This window comes from Leguminivora glycinivorella, chromosome 1, assembly GCF_023078275.1.
Source record: "Leguminivora glycinivorella isolate SPB_JAAS2020 chromosome 1, LegGlyc_1.1, whole genome shotgun sequence".
Classification (NCBI taxonomy): Eukaryota; Metazoa; Arthropoda; class Insecta; order Lepidoptera; family Tortricidae; genus Leguminivora; species Leguminivora glycinivorella.
This window is the reverse complement of record NC_062971.1, coordinates 12,689,687-12,710,667: the sequence shown is the minus strand read 5'-3', so window position 1 is coordinate 12,710,667 and position 20,981 is coordinate 12,689,687. Positions and strand designations below refer to the sequence as shown.

The following is a 20,981-nucleotide window of genomic DNA, read 5'->3' as shown; positions in this document are numbered from 1 at the left end:
AAGGCGCAAATACGAAAAAAAGTAGGTGCAAAATCCGCGCGCACCAAAGAGTTCGAGCGATGATCTTGTTTGTAACAGCTTGTAAAAGCCAACTCAATTCCAATCGACAAGTTTCCTCCTTCGGGTGCCGGGACCTGCCCGCGAAGAAAACTTGGTGATAACAAACTTTATACTTGGCATCACGAAAAGAAAAGGTTAGGTGTAAAAAACCGGCCAAGAGCGTGTCGGGCCACGCTCAGTGTAGGGTTCCGTAGTTTTCCGTATTTTTCTCAAAAACTACTGAACCTATCAAGTTCAAAATAATTTTCCTAGAAAGTCTTTATAAAGTTCTACATTTGTGATTTTTTTCATATTTTTTAAACATATGGTTCAAAAGTTAGAGGGGGGGGACGCACTTTTTTTTCCTTTAGGAGCGATTATTTCCGAAAATATTAATAATATCAAAAAACGATCTTAGAAAACCCTTATTCATTTTTAAATACCTATTCAACGATATATCACACGTTGGGGTTAGAATGAAAAAAAAAAATCAGCCCGCACTTTACATGTAGGGGGGGTACCCTAATAAAACATTTTTTTCCATTTTTTTATTTTTGCACTTTGTTGGCGTGATTGATATACATATTGGTACCAAATTTCAGCTTTCTAGTGCTAACGGTTACTGAGATTATCCGCGGACGGACGGACGGACGGACGGACGGACGGACAGACAGACATGGCGAAACTATAAGGGTTCCTAGTTGACTACGGAACCCTAAAAAGGAAAACTGTATATATTCCTGAGTATATTTTTTTGCTATATTTTTGTATTTCTTCTTTGTAATGTTTGTGTACTCTCCGTGTTCATTTATTTATTTTACACGTATTACACGGTTACTTTATTTATTTTTATAATTTTTTATAATTTTTCCATATAATTATGTCATAAATAAATTATTTATATTTCTAATACATCAAAGCCGAATGAAGGGGTTTTCATAGAATTAGTGTAAGTGCATGTGTAGTTCTCATAACGTATAAGTAGGTAATAATTTTGATACTCAACAATACTCGTACATGATTAATTTCCTTTATAGAATCTGTTCGGAATGTGTAGAGTCGTGGAATGTATCGGCCCCATACATTTCACGACTCTTCACTTTCCGAACAGACTCTAATAAATAAAAATAAGAAAACTACGTTTTAATTAGTAAGTAGGTACCCTAATGTTACCTACTTACATCCTTTTTATGGGCTTATTGAAAATAGCTAATTGGTATACCCTGTACCCGTGTTTACGATGTTCTACCACTTAGGTGAATGTCCCAAGGGTCCATTTTATGGGCTATAGCTTTTTTGTTAACGGTGTTTTTTTACTACTTCTTTGTTTTCTTAAGTACGGCGATAGTTGGTAGAATTGTACAGTGAGCTGCAAAATTGCATGGAGAAATCATGAATGAATTCATTGATAAATTCGCCATGCACTTTTGCAGCTGATAGTACATTGACAAAAATTGTGCTCAATTTGCATGTCACGGTATTATGTAATGTAGTAACATAATAATTACTATAATTTTCTATTTAACAAAGTCATACTTTATTTATTATTAACAATAGCTTATGTCGATATAGGTAAACATACTAGATATCATAGATAATGTCAAAATATTCACTTTATAGGTTCATTTCATTGCTTATTATTATGTAGTAGGTGTATATGATTTCCCTTCTTTATACCTAAAAGCAAAAATATTTCTTATAAACTTGAATATAACTGAATTACAATGAAGTATTAGTAGCATCTGGTGGCCCGACCTTGGTGGTTCCGCTTTGCATCAGCAAGGGAGGATCTAAGTCAAAAGCAGTAGCGGGTACCTACGACTATTTATGACAAAATACATATTTAGTTTTATATTTCTGTACTTTAATGCCTTTCCGATTCGTTTTAAGTTTTTTTTTGTTTTTTGTATTCGTCAATGGATTTCCTCAATATTGGCAAATTATTGTCTACTTTGTGCATGCGTGTGTCTGTTAGCAAAATATTGAAGATTATGATTAAGGATAATGAATCATTATCAATATTAATGATCTAATGATGTAGATAATGATCTGGGATACCAATACGGTAGGTAACCTGCCCATCCCATGATATGCTTCTGAAATATTTATAAGTAGTCCAACATGGTAATTAAGCGTAAGTTCTTTAAATTGATACTATTCTTGCTATTCAACATTAATTATTTATGTTGTAGAATAGGCTTTGAAAAATAAGTTACATATTTATTCCTACTCCGCTTTTAGTTTATAGTGCAAGCTCACGTAATGACCTCGACATCTGGCTGCGATTATTATCAAATTGACGGTCGCGAATAAAGACCCATTGATGGACAAGTAATGAGTTCATGAGGTCACTAATTCAATATAACTGGTATACGGCCACACGCAAATACTGTATTCTGAACCGACCTTTAAAAAAAAAAGCAAAAGACTAGAGAGTGAGTATCGTATCGAAACACATCGTTGATAATTTCTTTTACATACACATACATACAATCACGCCTGTATCCCATAAAGGGGTAGGCAGAGCACATGAACTACTCAAGTTTCAGTGCCTCTCTTGGCAAAAAGAGGTTGAAAGAAAACTAAAATTGTGACATATAATTTCTTTTATGGAGAACAAGTGGAAAGTCGCTTTTGTAAAAACTAGCGCGAACGCCAATTTTAGGGACAAGTTGCTAAGCGGACCACAGGCACCTAGAAAGTGTGGCAGTAAGCCGCGATAACGCAAGGATGATGATGGAGATCAATAGGACCAATTATCACTTGTGTACAAATATTTTTATTAGACGGTTTATTATTAAATTTGCATTTTTGTATACCTACATTGGGCTTGTTTTTATTCAAACATTGTTAATTTATAAAAAGCAGTATCTAATACACCATGCATTATCCATTTCTCAAAAAATCATCAAAGTAAGGTGTCAAAGAATGCAATTTAAATGAAAAGCGTACATGCAAATTTTGCGTTGCGGTTAATATTTTTTGATATTTTACAAAGCGCCCAAGGGAAAATAGGGCAGAGTAATTTAAAATGTGGCAAAAAACTGAGTGTCGCGTTGCAAATTATTATGCCGTAAATAATTTGGTCTTCATTTATTTTCATTAATCTGCTTTAACAGGGTTTTGTTAGGTACAGAGTGTTTCCAGTAATCTAGAAATATGATTTTGATTGTTCAAAAAAAAAAATGAGGATCTCACTGGAATAACGCTTGTACCCATAAAGCATGCCTACTGTTATAAATGCGGAGCTGTCTATGGAATAAAATAATTATACGTAAGGTAAAGAATTTGAGTAGGTAATAATATATGTTTAATCCTATTTTGATTTAAAATATACATAGTTAAGCTAGGTAAAATATGTAAAAAATATGTAGGTACGTATTGCTATAAGTACGTTACGTATTAATGTAGAATCTTATTATCCATCTGCAATATCTTTTGTACAACTTTAAATATTATACCTATAAAAACAAACCTGGATTATCCAATATGTAGTCCATTACAGCACAATCATAATAAAACACTATAATCCAAACATAACCATAATATAATCTTATGGGTTATATATTTTAAAAACACATTGTACAGTTAAGTATTTTTTTGTGATTTGCCCCACATTACTGAAATTATGACTGACCTCTACCACACACAAATATGGACTGGTACCTGAACTAATCAGAACAGACGACGAAAAAATATTTTGACAGATTCGCTATTCGGCTGTCAAAAAGGACGACCCCCTACCGCCTTTTAAATTTAACAAAATACTACGAGCATCGCGACTGTCCCAGTCAAATTTAATATCAACTCTGACACGTTACAACAGAGTTGAAATCCATTGTTTATTTTTTTACTCCAAAAATGGACTTCGTAGGTAAACTTAAAACGAGAAATAAAATTCAAATTATGCAAAAACAAGCATCCGATTTCAAACCTTATTCTTAAAACGAAACGTGTTGCGTTTGTTTGTTTTAAGGATTTTAAAAAAGGAATTTAGACATTTACGAGAAATGTATACCTGGATCCGAGATAAGACTAATCGGTTATGTTTTGTTTGGTCACAGGCTGACGTTAACGATCGTTTTGTAGTCTTTTGTGGTTAATAGCGGACACTTTCACTTAACTTTTGACGTCATTTTTGTTAACGTGACGGTAGACACGGGCTGCTTTTGTCATTATAATAAACTATTAAAGTCCCTTTTTTGTGCGCGGACCGTTACATAAGCTGTAACTTTTGGTTTTGTTTTAAAATTATCTGACGTAAGGATGAGAACGTTCAAATAGCAACTACTACGTTGCCAATTTGATTGATATTCGATATTACAAAGTCACATTTTTGTCATAAAAATAAATTCATCAGAGATCTGTAAACAATCCTTATGTTACTCATATGTAAATATACACTGTAAAGCCAAAAACTTATCAGAAATCTGGAAGTAAACAATACCCAAGCAGTTTACATTTCGCTTATCTTATCTTTAGGATTAGTCGCTATATGTTAAACCAGTCGTCGCCAGGATTTTGATAGTTTGCTTGATTTCACGGTATAAATAGTCAAATTTGTTACCATACACTTTAATTTTAGACATGTTTTCGATTATGCAATGATAACCTTGGAAGGGGACTTCTTACACAGATTGACTGTCCCACGGTTAAAAAGCTCAAGAAGGCTTGTGTTGTGGGTACTCAAGAGAACGATATTATGTACATAATATACAAATACTTATACCTATACATAGAAAACTTCCATGACCCGAAACAAATATCTGTGTTCATCACACAAATAAATGTCCTTACCTGGATTCGAACCGGGACTGCGGCTTAGCAGGCAGGGTCACTACGCGCTAGGACCAGACCGGTCATCAAAAGAATCCCAAAAAGACAAGCATTTGAATACCTATGTGAAGTGGCGAAGGTATTAAATATGGATACGGACAAAGTGGCAAAAATAACTTTACACTACTTTATTGCCACAAGTTGCGGTTCTGGATACTTAAATCGGTGGATGGTGTGAAGAGCTTGATCAGCAATTCCCAAAAAGTTTGTACATTTGGATCACGTCTTCGATTTTAATAAAATTTGGTATTTAGCCTGATAGAGGCCATGATGCTGAGCAAGATCCACTAGGTTTCCCAAAATATCCCAGGTAGTTTGTATGAAACTTTCCTCTTTGTTACCGAAAATGTTCTAAATTCTGGTAACAAAAAGGAAGGTTTCATACAAACTACCTGGGACATTTTGGGTAACCTAGTGGATCTTGCTCAGCATCATGGACTCTATCAGCCTACCATTTTTATCATAATCGGAATCGTGATCCAAATGTACAAATATTTCGGGAATTACTCCGATATAAGTCGAAATATCTTTTTATTGAAATTTGAATTTAGAACACACATAATTTTTGGTGTATTTTTGGTTATGTCACAGTTTCGTTTTCTTTCAACCCCTTATTTGCCAAGAGTGGCACTGAAGCTTTAGTAGTTTCATGTGTTCTGCCTACCCCTTTATGGGATACAGGCGTGATTGTATGTGTTGTATGTGTGTGAATTTAGAACATATCAAGTAGTTCAGTTCTGTCCCGTCCCGTCCATACGACGGATTTAAGTTCTTTACGCCTTGTACCGAAATATTCTTGGCAGTTTGTCCGAATCTATAATTATGGTTTAAGACATCATTAATTGAGATATACACATACCTTGACTATATGTATAAGTAGTTTGAGCTTAAATTGTCTGATATTATGCGGTACCAGGCTTATTTTTCAGGCAGCTGGATGTATTATAGTTGTACGCGTATACTAACCGTTTAGAACTTTAGATCATTTCCTACTGAATAGGTATAGGTAAGCATAAAGAAGAAAACAGATAGACAGGTATTACTCATATTTATTACAAGCCCAGAATTTTAGTACAAACCGCATAATATAAGGGGTAAGATATATTATGATTAATAGGTTTTACGGTGAAGGGACTCAGCTGCGTCTGTTTTGGCCGAGCTTTTCCGAGACCAGAACGTATGATAATTATTTGTGCAGAGTCATGGGTGTTTTTCTATGCATTTAAGTATTTGTGTATTGCCTGACTACAGTGATTACCCACAACACTCCTTCTTGAGTTTGCCATGGGACTTAGTCAATCTGAGAAGGGTGCTTATTCTTCCAGTGCAATCATTTGGTTCCGACTCTGTAAAAAGAAGGTATCCATTTTGTACATTATTTTACTCATAAGCAGGTAGGTAATAATATAATTATACTAGTGACTTATCAGTATCGAATTGTCGTGAAAATTATTTGCTTCTGAAGTTTGATGTATGTGCCTATAAGAATATGGAGGACGAGTCGCGTCCCAGGGGCCGTATGCTTCTGTGTTGGTACTTAATGTTATATTTTTTACCTTCGACAAAGACTTCAAGACTAGGACTTGTCCGTAATATTTCTACCAGTATTTTCGCATAACTTGCGCCGATAAGCTTTCAATCCGTTATTTTTCAAACCAAGACGATGAGCTTAAAGAGCCTGTCTTTACAGGATTTATTTCTGTATGTAACGAAGTCATTTTACTACAATTTTGCGACAGTAGTTTTCAATTGTCGTTTTTCAATTTCGTCACGAGAGTTCTCCAATCATCTTAGTGTTTGTTTTGTTAGTTGTAACAGTACCTACATCAGTTTATTGATAATAATGTCAGTGCCGGGGTTCCTTACTTAAAAAGGAAAAAATAGTTGTTCCCCCGTTGTACGATTTGTCCGTTTCTAAAGCTAGGTCCTTTATCTTTTTGTATGTATGACAAATGATGGCGTGCCTTACCTTCGTACATCTGGGCGTACTGCGGGAAGCCGGCGGCTCGTAGCCATTTGCACGCCTCCGCCGCTTCGATCTCTGAAACAATCACACAATCATATTTAATAATAATAAAATACTTTATTGCAAACTACAGAAGAAAAAAAATACATAATTCAGAACAGATACAACGTGGTAGGCAACAACAGGCGGATATCATCGTTATTTAAACAAATATATAGATGTCATATCATAAGAAAAATACAAAATATGACTAAGTACTATGACGGCGGACTCTTCCTTACTACCTACTAGACCGCTAGGCTCAAAGGTCCCCCTTTTTCCCTATTTCCTTATTTGCACATTTAATATCACGAAAATATTGCTTATGCTACAAACTCTTGGTGGCCGGCTACTAGACTCTGCCTCTTTTAAATTATGTAATTAGAAAATATGCACTCCATTACACCACCATTTTATTGCAACATAAAAATAATGACAATTAATCTGCATCTGGGTTAAGAATGGCATAAGACCAATGACACAATGGCAGAGAAACTAAAGCGCCTCAAGCTTAAGCTAATCCAATAAATTATGGCATTAGAAATTCAAAACAAATAAAACCAAATGATGTCCATTACTCCAAAAATGGGGTAAACCGCTTACGCAAGCAAAAAACCTTTAAGGGCCGGACACAAACAATAGATAGAAACAAAATGCCTTTCTCCTATAAATATTAATAGTCGAACAACCAGTGTTATAGATCCGTGCGTGCGTCACAAAGTTAATGAGAATTCAAAGGCGGCGGATGGTTCTAGGGTCCAAGCGAGTTCGGTTACGTTAACTGCTTTATCCACGGTGTAGGCCATAGGGCCAATCAGTGCCATTGTAGGTCTGACGGCTACAAATGTCTAAATAATGAAGAGAAACCACTCTAGAAATAAAACACTAATCTGTGAGCATGCGTGAAAGTGGAATGGATACGGCTGTCCACCTAACGAAGCGTGTGACGAAATCATTAAAGGGACTTGAGATGATTTCATTAGTAGCGTTACGTTACTACACATCATTTAGGGTGGAATATATCTATCAGCATCGAGCCGCATTTTATGTATAGAAATCGCTCGTTAGGATGAAGTTGCGTACGCATACTTTCAGCTTTACGATGCGTAAGCTTATTCATATAATACTAACGAGCTATTTGTCATACATAAAATGTGGCTCGATGCTTATAGGTGTGATTATAGCCTCATCCTCGACTAAAGCATTAGACAATCAGATATACTCATTGAAAATACTATTGGTAGGAACTTCTTCAAGGAGATATTTATGTATGTAAATAGACGAATATCCGATGTTATATTAAAATATAAATATATACATACATAGATATATTATGTAGGTAAATCTTCTTATAAAAAGTTTCGATAAAATACAATATAAATCCAATGACATCACCTATCACTGACATGTAACGATCTGTTATCAAATAAATTTCATTTCATTTCATTTCATTTCATTTCATTTCATTTCATATCTTTTAATATTTCTAAATCTGTCTGCACTATATCATGTTGCATTAAGTATAACAAATTAAAAAAATATGAAAGTGAGAATACATTTGAATTGCAAATTAATAGCTTATTTAGTCTTAATTCCACGTGTGATTAATATTATTATAACTACAAATGGTTGGTCACAGTGATCTTTGACTGGAAAAATAGTTGCATATAGAAGTATTATATCATCGAATACAACTATACTATGTTTTACTTATTGGTCAGCGACAGCCCCTAGTATAGGTAGATAAATTTCAATCTGAATCGCCAGGTTTCGTTTACGAATATTTTTTTAGGCTGAAGTGGGTCTCGTCAGGCCATGCACCTCGACAATTGTACAGCGCATGTAAAAATTTTATGCCATACCTCAGCCTAGACTCCACCAGTGCAGTATACTACTTTTAGCTGCTTAACCAAGAGTTCCTCCTTTAAACTTCTAAGCGCGTAATAGCAGGCTGATGAGATTGTGTTTTCTACAACCTCTGTCTCTGGCTTCCAGTTTAGTATGAGTTTATTATTATTCTTTAAAGACCTGTGGGCCGCCCAATGTTAAGGTTTAAAGATTCCTGTAAACGGGATATGCAATCTTTTAGTATGAACCTAGACAGTTGGAAGACTCGCGCTAGCATGAGACCTGAATGGCGCCGTGACTTATCCGACGGACTGACGGAGCATGACAAAGTCTGGCTTGACAACCTTAAGCAGAAAAGGCTTCGCTCCAGAGCTCCTCCTCCTCTTGACTCACGTTTCACCTGTGACAGATGTGGCAAAAGGTGTCGTGCTGCCATCGGACTACTAAGCCACCAAAGACGATGTACCGGCACCACAAAATAAAAACACTGTAACAATCATTTGCTAAGATGTCGTAGCCAATGATGATGATGATGATTATTTATTAAGATACCTTGTCCAGATTCCACTAGTGAGTAGCTCCTCATTTCGGAAGTTATCGGGGTCGAGAGTTCAGCTGTAAGTGGCAAAGTGTGCGGTAATTTTTCACCGCCGCGTATTGACTTACTTTGAACGTTTCAATAGGGTTCCCCAAAAAGTGTTTGTTTTAAGAAGATAATGCCATTGAATAATGAATGTATAACGAGAAAAGATACTTATTTTGTATTACTTTAGAAGCGTAAAATAGGGTTTAGGAATTTCATGAATGTGAAATGGATAATACTTTAGGTAGTACATCTCTGAGCAAAGGTTAACGCGATATAGATAGTACGCGAGGCGCAATGCAGTATCCTTATTGCAACTGTCCAACTCGATCCGAGTTCCATCTCAGAGTATCTTTTCTCGTTATACATTAATTAAGAACATATACCTATTTATTTATTCAATAAAGTTGATTATTTAATTCTACCTAGGAAGGTTCAATATTTTTAGTATAGTGAGGAATCATGGTAGCCAATCAATTTATTTATTGTTACTGTAAATAAATAAGTAGGTATTGTCTATTTATGGCCACTATGAACCTCTTTGAGTTCTTGACAGAGAATCATATACATCAAAAAGTATTTATTTGACAACAACTTATTTTGCTTTCCCGTCGACCACAGAACCCAATCTTTATTTTTTAACAAGGTTAGTAGCTACATCTGGAAGACGTATTACCCGTTTAAAGGGCCCCGCATCGCATGTTTCGATACTAGCAAGTGATTTAGATAGTACATCTCGGCTTTTATGTTATTTCGGTTATTTATTACCTGTAAAGAGCCCTTAATTGGTTTCATCACCTGTTTTGGACCGTGGAATTGATTTCGGCCATTATTTAATAGATAACTAGTTTTGTAAACGTTTTGTTTATCTCTTTCGTTTTCTAATGAGAATTTTACGTTTGATCAATGATTATTTTATTGCTTGATTACTTTGTAGTCCATCGCTCTACATATAGGTTGTATTTATTCTGATGTTATAAAGTGATAGTGCTAATTCTTCATACATGCAATTATATCATACAATTTAGCTGTTAGTATTTACCTATCCCGTAAACCTACTTTTCATGAATGTTAAAAATGTAGGTTTTAGGGTAAAGTGTTACTCATATGACATACCTAAAATACTTACCTACTGGTACTCAGTTGGTTAGCAGTAGGTAAGTACTTACTACTCGTAAAGTTAGCCAATGAAGATTGCTGCAAAATCGCTGCTTCTTTATTGGTTTAAGATGAGGTATATAATATGTAGGTAAATAGCTCTGTGCGTTTTGAAAAGGCATACCTACACACTTATACCACATAGATGAGGGCAATGTAGAATTTGACAATGAAGGGCAACGAAAGTTTAAAACCAAGCACATAATTATGTCTCCAAATCCAATGAATAATTAGTTAATTTTCATTTGCGCATACAATATTTTTAATTATAACTTGCCCCGTCTGTCTAGTTTGACCATACTGGTCATAATGTTTTTATTTTTATTTCAACAATAGCCATGGTATGGCCTAGTTGTGTTAATGAGACGGGACGCCGCACGCTGTTTGTTCTGGACTTAATTAAGCCGTGTAGTTGACAGACGAGTAATATGCGGGGCCGAATAAAGGTCTTCACAGGGGCCACTAAGCCATTTGGACGTAGTTACGCAGAAACGTTCCATTCCACATGAAATTGTCATTAAGTTTTAGACCTTGTATGAAAAACAAAAGTCTTTCATTTCAATGACAATTTCAGATGGATTGGAACGTTTCTGCGTAACTACGTCCATTTGTTCTATGAAGCGTAATAGATTATTCTACTGCTAATGGCACACATATTCTTTGTGTATAACTTGATTAATTAAAAATATATGTGGCAGCATTTTCACCTAAAGTGCTAAAGCATTGGTGTTTGAACGGATGGAAGCCAATTTCCCCGTTGTATGCAACCTTACCTAGACGTCATCTCTAGGTAAATTAGTCATTATATTTGTAGTGTACGTTGGATTTATATGCAAATACATTATTTATGTAGTCAACTACGAGTACTACATACTTATAATGATTTGCTTACTTTTGAAGATAAAGAAAACGGAACTATCTTGTACCTACTGTAACCAAATTTTTTCTAGCCTATCGAATGTTCCACTGCTGGGAAAATGCCTCTCCCTTAGATTTCCACGTGTTCCGACTCAGACGGTGTTTGATTTCACTTTATTTATTTACATAAAAAGTAAATTCATAGCTGTAATCTCTCAGCTGTTAAACAATACTTACTGTTACCTAAAATATATACTTTTACTAACTAATGAAACCAATGAAAGTTACCAAAATTATAGATCTTTACAGTTTAGGAGCTGGTTGCAAATTATCACCGACTGTATAATACCGTAAGTATTTGACATTTTACGCGTAAAGCAAATAAAAAGGTGTGAAAAAACACCCATATAAGACTTTTCACACCTTTGTGATAATATTACGTGTGTTTACATAAAACGATGTTACATTAGGTTGAATTTGCGACATGTTTTAATACTGGTATAAGTAATATCTGTCGTCTGTCGTATTACTCCTAAGGATTACAAGCGTTTAAGCATATATAGGCAGTATCATAAGTAAATAATAATTGACATAAAATATTATCTATAGATCCAATAAAAATAATTAGTAGTAGGTATGGTAAGCATAATAAATCAGCAGGGGGCGGAATTGCTCATGGCAAAAATCAAACGTCCATAGAGTTGGAACGTTAAATTTTATCGACTATCAATTAAACTGAAATTATCAGTATATTGTTGAGTTGTTTTCGACTTAAGTACGACAAGGATACTTCTTTATCCATTTGTTGACTGTTTTTCGTTTTGGATTAACCATTTTTTAAACGTAAATTAGTTGCAAATGGACTAGTGACAAAAATGGTAATTAGATGTCATTCAACTTACTTTTAATCTAATCAAAGAGGTCAAAATCAAATGGTCGACTCCAATCAAAGAGGTTAATGTTAAAGTCAGAAATGTAAAAGGTGGCTGAATTTATCGATAGCTGAAAATGTCGATAAAATTTAACATTCCAACTCTATTGACGTTTGATTTTCGCCATGAGCAATTCCGCCCTCTGTAAATCAGAGTATAAAAGTCCAATTTTTCTGCTTTTCCGACACGATTTTAGGAGATCTTTAGGACATAATTATGATCAGTGGTCTACTTCTCCTCACGGAACTCACACAGTGGAGAATCTATTTAATTCAATTTGGCGTAAGCTTAAAAAGCAGAAACTTAATGATCGCACATTGCGTCTTAAGAGGATTTTCGTCTAGTGGAAAACTGGATGCTCCTGCTGTGGAATGAGCTTCTTAATGAAAAATTCTCAATGATTTTCAGGTTTAAAAAATAAGTTTAAGTCGTCTATTTATAGTCTACAGTGAATGATGGACATATTGCCAATATGTTTGTTACAAAAACACGTTGACGGATACAGCAAGCATTTATCAATGGAATTTTACAACACCAATAAGTACATACAGAGTCAGCGTTCCAGTTCTAAGCAGATAATGAAGCGAAGTGGGCATCGTTACGATAGTGGCCCGGAAGGCGTTAACGTTTACATAAAGGAGCCATCTGCTGATGTCAGAGATGATAACACTTGCAGTTACCTTATGGAACGCTTTTGTCTAGTTATTTCAGATATGTCAAATCAGGCTTTTAAAAATCAGACGTTAAAGCAGGCGTCATCGTGATTGTCGATCAATCAACGAAAACAACAATTAACATAGAGTCAACATATTAAAAAAAAAAGTATATTTGGTAGCTAAATATGTATATACATATGTAACTAAGTAAATGTCTACACACAATCTATGCAAGGCATCCCGGAATGTTACTATTATAACTACTACTACTACTACTAATTGTTTGTGCAGTACCTCTGTCTTATGGGAAATGCTCAAATAATATAGTTCAGATCCGGGAACCGCTACCAATTTTAGAGGGACTTCGCAGTTTCGTTTATTACAGTACGAGTAAAAACGATTGGCAGATGTTATTACTCGATATACTATATGTCATAAAAAAAAATCACATACATTTTATGAACATAATGAATTACTGTAGAAGTAAAATTGGTATGCAAGTTAGTAGCAACTATAAATATTAAAAAGCAATACCTGTAATTTGCACGATGTTCAAATTAGGAACACTCATGTTGTTCGGCCCACCAACTCACTGGCACTTCGAAAATCGGTTAAAATCGATCATGCGCTCATTAACACCCTTTTCTACACAAATTAACACATTTATAACGAGCGGTTTTCCATCGCGTTACACCATCAACCGGTTCCGATATAAAAGAGTTATGGTTTTTATGGTCAAGTTATACGTTTACTTTCACTCGTTTTTATGGTTATTGGTGGTTTTCAATGGGATTTTCGCGGCGGTTGCGTAAAGATTCATAGAAAATTTACGTTTGGAAACAGATTTAAATACTATAAAAAACCGGAATGAGAGCGAACACTTTTGATACTTTTCGGTCGGAGTCATCAACACTGCAATAAAGTTGTAACTAAATCCATATAAACAAGGTATTTTATTTTATTATAATGCATAGTAATCTTCTCGTTAAACAAATTTTCCGGTTTAAACAAAAAGAAAAGCTTTAAAACGAGTTTATTGTCGTAATTTAGAGGCTAGTTTTTCTTGTAATTTAAACATTTAAAAACTGTAATGAAAGCACAGTAAACACAAAATCCGTCGACAAACTATAGAACAAAATCCACCAGAACAATACACTTGGATCACATTTTTCTAGTTTGTTTTTCGTACAAAAACATGCGTTCGCGCACCAGAGCTGTGCTGGAATGATTATCAGTTTTTTATCAGAAACTAGTCACTTACGTATTGTGTATTAGCGTCTGCGATAGCGGGACTATGATTCAGTATTGGAAACTGTATGGATACGGTAATTTTGTTTTAGTTTATGGGTTTTTAATCTGGCTTTTATGCGTGTACTGGTTAGAAGCAGGTTACTTTGACATTTATGTGAATTTCTGATTATTAATTCCACTTAACTGTGAATTAAAGCAGGTAAATCCATTGGTAACGTTTAGAAAATCGCACAATTAATCCTAAAGCAAATATATCCACAAAATAACATATAATTGCCTAATAAGTGCTTAAATATATGTAAAAGAAAATATTTGTGATTTAATAATATTTGTGATTGATATATGCACTTACAAAATACCTTATCCATGTTTTTTAACATCACGCATAACGTCTGAACGACTTTAAAAATTAAGTAAAATATTTAGAGCCATCCTTATCTGTGACTGTCGTTCAATATGTTATTTTTTGTACACATATTTGGGCGACTTAGTTCTATAACAGAACCATATAAACTTTATATGTTTGAATGAATGAATGAATTACTTATGATTGATCACAGACAGAAGAAAGTCTTAAATTGTAACAAACAATGCATGCACTAAGGCTACGTAAACTAGGTAATCGGACCATTTCGAGAATCTTACTCATACGCCGTGCGAAATAAACCAGCGCTAAATAACGTTGCACGATAGCCATCAATCATTATCGCTACACTTACCTGAAAAGTCAAATCAAAGAGAAAAATACCAAAGCACTTACAACATTTTAAAAGGTGGACCATAGATGTATCGCCGTGAGTCATTAATGCTGTTATCAGTTTCTAGATTTGCGAGATCGTTGAATGAATGTGTCATCGCAGGTACGAAATGTTGAATAGCATTATCGTGTTACCTCATTTACAAAATGCATTGTTGAGTACACAATGCGACTTGACAAAATAATTTAGCGGTATTCGAACTTTGTAATGTATCGAGCACTTATTATGTGTTGTTATGTTTGATGGGTATTTATCGGATCGAAAAAAGTATACTGCATGAAAAAGGAACCCTGGGGAACCATTACGAATTAATCACGGCATCTTCTGTCTTACCTCACTCTATTCTTGAGCACTTCCCTCTTAACCGCTTAGATGGCTGGTATTCCTTACACATTTCTTAGGAACTTTCTGTCTCGCACAGCTAACTGATGCCATTCGTCAGAATTAACTCGTCAGTGGTATCTCTGCAGTGCAGAGTTTAAAGGCAGGTACCTATCAGTGCAGAATCTGAACTGTAAGGTGCCTGCCTTTTTTCAGAACACCTCGTGTCTTTTTATGTCGCAGGTGTCCAGGGTCGATGAACCTACTGTATCATGAAAACGAACATAAAAACATAGGTATTCAAACTGAAATTCGCTGCGACTTAAACAGGAAAAGTCCTTGTTATAAAGCGCGAAATGGGCACCCTACGCATAAATCTTTACGTCGATACTCGCGGTCGCATTAATGCAGCCAAGAGCCCATATTTCTGCGTGAAGTGTGGTTATACGAGGCAATGCTCCTCTTGGGCCTTATAAAGATTTTACGATGAGGCGGTAAGTGCGACAGTGTTTTAATAATGTGGGCCTAATAGCTAAGAAAGTCAAGTTCACTATAAATTCTGGCTATTTGCCATAAAATGCATTGTTTATAGATAAAGCTAAAGAATTTGTGCAATATATTTTGTGTATAGTTATAAAAGTGTAGGACAGGCACACTTAGTAAAAACAGAATATGAAGAAAAAGAAGGTTTATCGAAGTGAGACGAGTACAATTTCACATAGACTTGTAGGACGCTTTTTGTAGGTTTATTCTCTTTAAAACGGACTGCCCGATTATTCACTTTTTTCGTTATGAAAAGATCCTTATTCATTGTACTCTGGTGAATAGCTGGTAGATTCAACAGGTTACTATGTTATGCCAGTGCTAAGTAGCATAAACCCGACACAGAAGTTTATTTGGGCTTTTACGAATTGCCACATGTTTGTGCGAGTAAGTATATGTTTGAAATAGGACTGTAATATGTACGAGTATACTTTGTGTTTTGCGACATGGTAAAAGGGGATTTAGAGTAAACTCTTGTGCTGATTCGTGCTTATTCAGGTGACTCGAAATGTTTGTAAAAGTATGTCTCTGTGTATATTTAGAAGCTTGTAGCTAAACAAGGAACCAACGTTTACATTTTTCTCAGACTTATTACTTTTACATACGACACATAAAATGTAGAATATATTATTTAATGCCTACTAGAATTAAAAGTAACATGACATAGAAATTACCTATCCACACAATACTTCTGAGACCAAAAAGTGAAAAAGAAAGTGGATCTATGTACCTAGTTGTATTTTATTTCCTTAGATTTTGGATTGGACATAGACTAATATTTAAGGATTTATATTTAATTTCACGTTAGCAAACAAATTAATATAATTATAATTTTGGGAAGATGTCGATGGAACAAACATGTTGGTAAAATATAAGCTTGAGAAAAAAATGGCTGCTCTCGTAAACATACCTACTTATTAAAAACAAGTAACAACAGGTAGATAATTTCGTGTTTGTATTATACAACGACTTTTGTGAAAACACATAAATTAGGTTTAAGTTTCACTTTAATTGTCTTTATTTCTGCGGTTCAATATTTTTAATGCTAACCAATGAGACTTTACCGCTGTTAATTAGTGGACTTATAACAGTTTTTTCACCAACACCAACTGGTAAAGGCTCTCTTTGCTATTCGAAAACAGATAGCAAAATTGCATTTTATCCACAAGAGTGCAAAGTAATTTCATACAAATTTTAACTTGATGTCTTGCGCTGGCTGTTAGAATTTACATAAAAATAATGGTTTTGAATTCTAAATATTGAATAAATTGATGGATTTGATTTAGTTTGATGTTTTATAGTCTGTATTTTATTCGTGTTGGTGTGGTGAAAAATTTTGTGTTTCACTCGGGGGCAAGTTTGTTTAGCCTTCGTGCCTTGAAACCCTCGCAACGCTCAAGATTCCACTTTTTGAACCACTCGCTACGCTCGCGGTTCAATATTGGAATCTTTCGCTTGCTCGGGTATCAATATTGGCACGTGCGGTTAAACAACAACTTTGCCCCCTTGTAAAACAAATAACTATTTTTACAAAAAAATGCAACCTTGCATAATCACAATCTATTAATCCATACTTCCATACTAATACTATAAATGGGAAACTGTGTGTCTGTTTGTTTGTCCGTCTTTCATGACAAAACGGAGCGACGAATTGTCGTGATTTTTTAAGTGGAGATACTTGAAGGGATGGAGAGTGACATAGGCTACTTTTTGTTTCTTTCTAACGCGAGCGTAGCCGCGGGCAAATCCTAATTAGCCATAATATAATATTAACTAGCTTTTACCCGCGGCTTCGCCCGCGTAATAAAAGTATTCATTAAGATTTTCATTTGGATCCGTAGGGACCGTAGGTTTCTCTGTAGGTATATTTATCTGCGATTATTTCGATTGCACATAATACTTTTGCTTGCAATGATTATCCGTATCCGTATCCGTATCCGTATCGCTAACGCTATCGCTATCGCTAACGCTATCGCTAACGCTATCGCTAACGCTATCGCTATCGCTAACGCTATCGCTATCGCTATCGCTATCGCTATCGCTATCGCTATCGCTATCGCTATCGCTATCGCTATCGCTATCGCTATCGCTATGGCTATCGCTATCGCTATCGCTATCGCTATCGCTATCGCTATCCCTATCGCTATCCCTATCCCTATCGCTTTCCCTATCGCTATCCCTATCGCTATCCCTATCCCTATCCCTATCCCTTATCAAGATGTTTAATGATATAACACTTTAAGTTCTCGCGCTTTGTACACATATTTAAAGTCACATACAGGTCGAACGCGATTAATTAACATTATTTTTACCTTTTTTCCCAACGTTTCGGCCAGGTTGCACTGGACGTGGTCGCGGAAGACTGACGTCCCAGCAAAATGTCACCGGAGATGTAAACAACACAAAACTACCCGATATTAATTTATATAAATGTTCGGGGTAGACAAATAAATATAATCTAACCGCTTTTAGTTAATGTTTATTTCCCACCATGTTTATTTTAAAGGTAAAAATAATGTTAATTAATCGCGTTCGACCTGTATGTGACTTTAAATATATGTTTAATGATTTCTTATCAAGTGCTAAAATATAAAGTTTCATGGTTTTATCATTTAAAATTAAGAAATCCCATACAAACTTTCAACCTCTTTTTCAACCCCTTCATCCCTTTTTTTCGAAATAAAAAGTAGCCTATGTTCTGTCTCAGGGTCTAAAGATTGTCTGTTCCAAATTTCATCAAAATCGGTTGCGTGGTTTAAGCGGGAAAGCGTAACAGACAGACAGACAGACAGACAGACAGACAGACAGACAGACAGACAGACAGACAGAGTTACTTTCGCATTTATAATATTAGTATGGACTAGTATGGATGGACTAGTATGGATGGATAGTATGGATTATCGCATTCACCGAGCAAAGTGCAGTATTTGTCAACATCCGTTAAACCTTCGCTTTAATTTCGCTTTTCCAGTGGACTCTGGGTATGGCCGAAACGAACAGTAAAAAGGTGCAAAGTGGCACTTAGAATTCAATTTCGCAGAGAGAGTGCGTAAAGTTCGCCATAAAAACATATTCACGTGAAACAAGGCATTTGTTGCAGTGGACGGGGTGTGGACTGAAGCACGCCTTTCTATAAGCGGAGCGGGTAGCGTATTCTTGTTGTTGCATTGTTTAACATAGCACTCACACATTTTGTGTCATAATGCATTTTTTAATATTTTTGACAGTTTTAGTTCGACTCGAAAGAAACGGTAGAAGTCAGTTGTGCGAATGACAAGAAATGATGCGGACGTAAAAATATGTACAAGGTTTACCTAATATACTTGGTAATTGACCGCAAATGCTGCATATGGTGCTTTATACGCTGTGATTCTGACATATTTCACACAGAAGTTACGAGTATTATAATATAACGCACTTCGTTTTGTGAAATCACATTTACGCTTCGATTAAAGCCATAGCCTTATTCGATCTCATACAAATTCATGGCCTCAACATAGGAGGTTCAGCCCATAAAGCATGACGTTAGGACATTTTTACGAGACCCCGTGACTAGTTCTAGTCGGGGTCTTTGTTTTATGTTCTGCTTAAAATTCTACTACTTAGCAGATGAAATGTTTAGTGCTAGTAATAGATTTTGACACGATTATTTCAATCGCAAATCGCTAACCAAGAATGTTCTCACAGATCTAAGACCTGTTTTTTTAATGCTTTATTAACCCCCGACGCAAAAACGACGGGGTGTTATAAGTTTGACGTGTCTGTCTGTTTGTCAGTATGTCTGTTTGTCTGTCTGTCTGTCTGTGTGTGTGTCTGTCGAACGGATGCGCCGACTTAGATTCAGTTTTTTTTGTTTGAACAGATCTGAGTTAGTCGGGAGTGTTATAAGCCATGTTTCATGAAAATCCGTCCACTACTCGTATGTCGGGGGTTTTTCCAAATTTTAATTTCGTGGTTAGGTTATTTGTAAGAAGTTTTAAAATATCCGTTCCCTATTCTGCTAGTTCATAACTAAGTTTCCGTCATTATTTTGCAGCTATGCCCAGTATGCCCAATCATTTAAAATGCCATGGCATTTAAAATATTTAATTTATGTTAAGTTGTCAGAAGCAGCTGCATTTTATACAAACTCCACCTACTCGCCTTATCTAACTCATAAAACTAACAACTTCCTACTATCATCAAAGTTTTAAAAACTTTCGTTTATATTAATAAAGTTTCAGCTTTCTGCACTAGCACATAATTTAAACGCCATAAAGATGCCTTGAAACAGAGGAAAGTGACGGCGGCGCGAGTTTATGGCTAACTTATGCCAAGTTAAAGCGGCATTTTATAGGCACTAGAACCTTTACACGTGACATTTTCGCATATTTTTACTATACTCATACCACCTCATACATAATAGAAGATACATTTATTTATTTATTTATTTCTTTATTTTAGGTAATTACAAACATAAGTCTCTAATTAATTTACATAGTATCGTTAAACCAATAAGGTTACATAGGTAGGTAGGTTATAGGTTACGAACCTACTTTTTTATTACTTACTAAGTTTTATGGATACCAATGTGAGACGCGGTTCGGGAGTTGTCTTTTTCTTAACTCAAGAACCGTACCGAACCGTATTGTTCACTAGGTTGCTGAAATTGCGAATACGTTATTCATATTGTGGAAATCTATTCGTCAAATTAGTAGGTAACAATAGGCATTAAAATTATATTTTAATTTATAATTTAAGATCCCAAACTCACGATGATCAGGGAGCGTACTTTTCATGCCGATGACGTTAATCTGACGTCACGCTCCGTATAGGGTGATCCCAAATAGTTTTATTGTAAATTATTAATCATTAGTCGTCAATCATTTTAATCGTGTACAAATTACTTCAAATACAGTAGTCCATTTACATGTGGCATAAATAATACCTACTTGAAATGTGAAACGTGAATAAAATTATTTGATTTGTTTTTATAAAAAAAATTAATCAAATAGTATTGTTAACAGTACATAACAATAAATGCATAGAAAAGAGATTTCCTCTCTAACGTAAAACACACCATCCTTCTTGCATTCATTACCACGCAAAGAAATTTATAACTTAAAATGATTGATGACTAATGATTAATAATTTACAATAAAACAATTTGTGATCACCCTATATGGAGCGTGACGTCAAATTGATGTCATCGGC

At 35.1% G+C, this 20,981-nt stretch overlaps 1 protein-coding gene across 3 annotated transcripts in view; it reads right to left on the bottom strand.

Moving 5' to 3' along the window:
- The window catches only part of LOC125230139 (rho GTPase-activating protein 7), a 311,981-nt gene that overhangs the window by 63,214 nt on the left and 227,786 nt on the right, over window positions 1–20,981 (bottom strand). For 2 of the 3 annotated variants that reach the window (XM_048135175.1, XM_048135189.1), the window contains one exon: window positions 6,845–6,916. In XM_048135175.1, the coding sequence (XP_047991132.1) occupies window positions 6,845–6,916 (72 nt within the window). Of the gene's footprint in view, window positions 1–6,844; window positions 6,917–13,449; window positions 14,083–20,981 lie in introns of those variants that run through there. The other variant, XM_048135182.1, reaches the window with a different exon arrangement.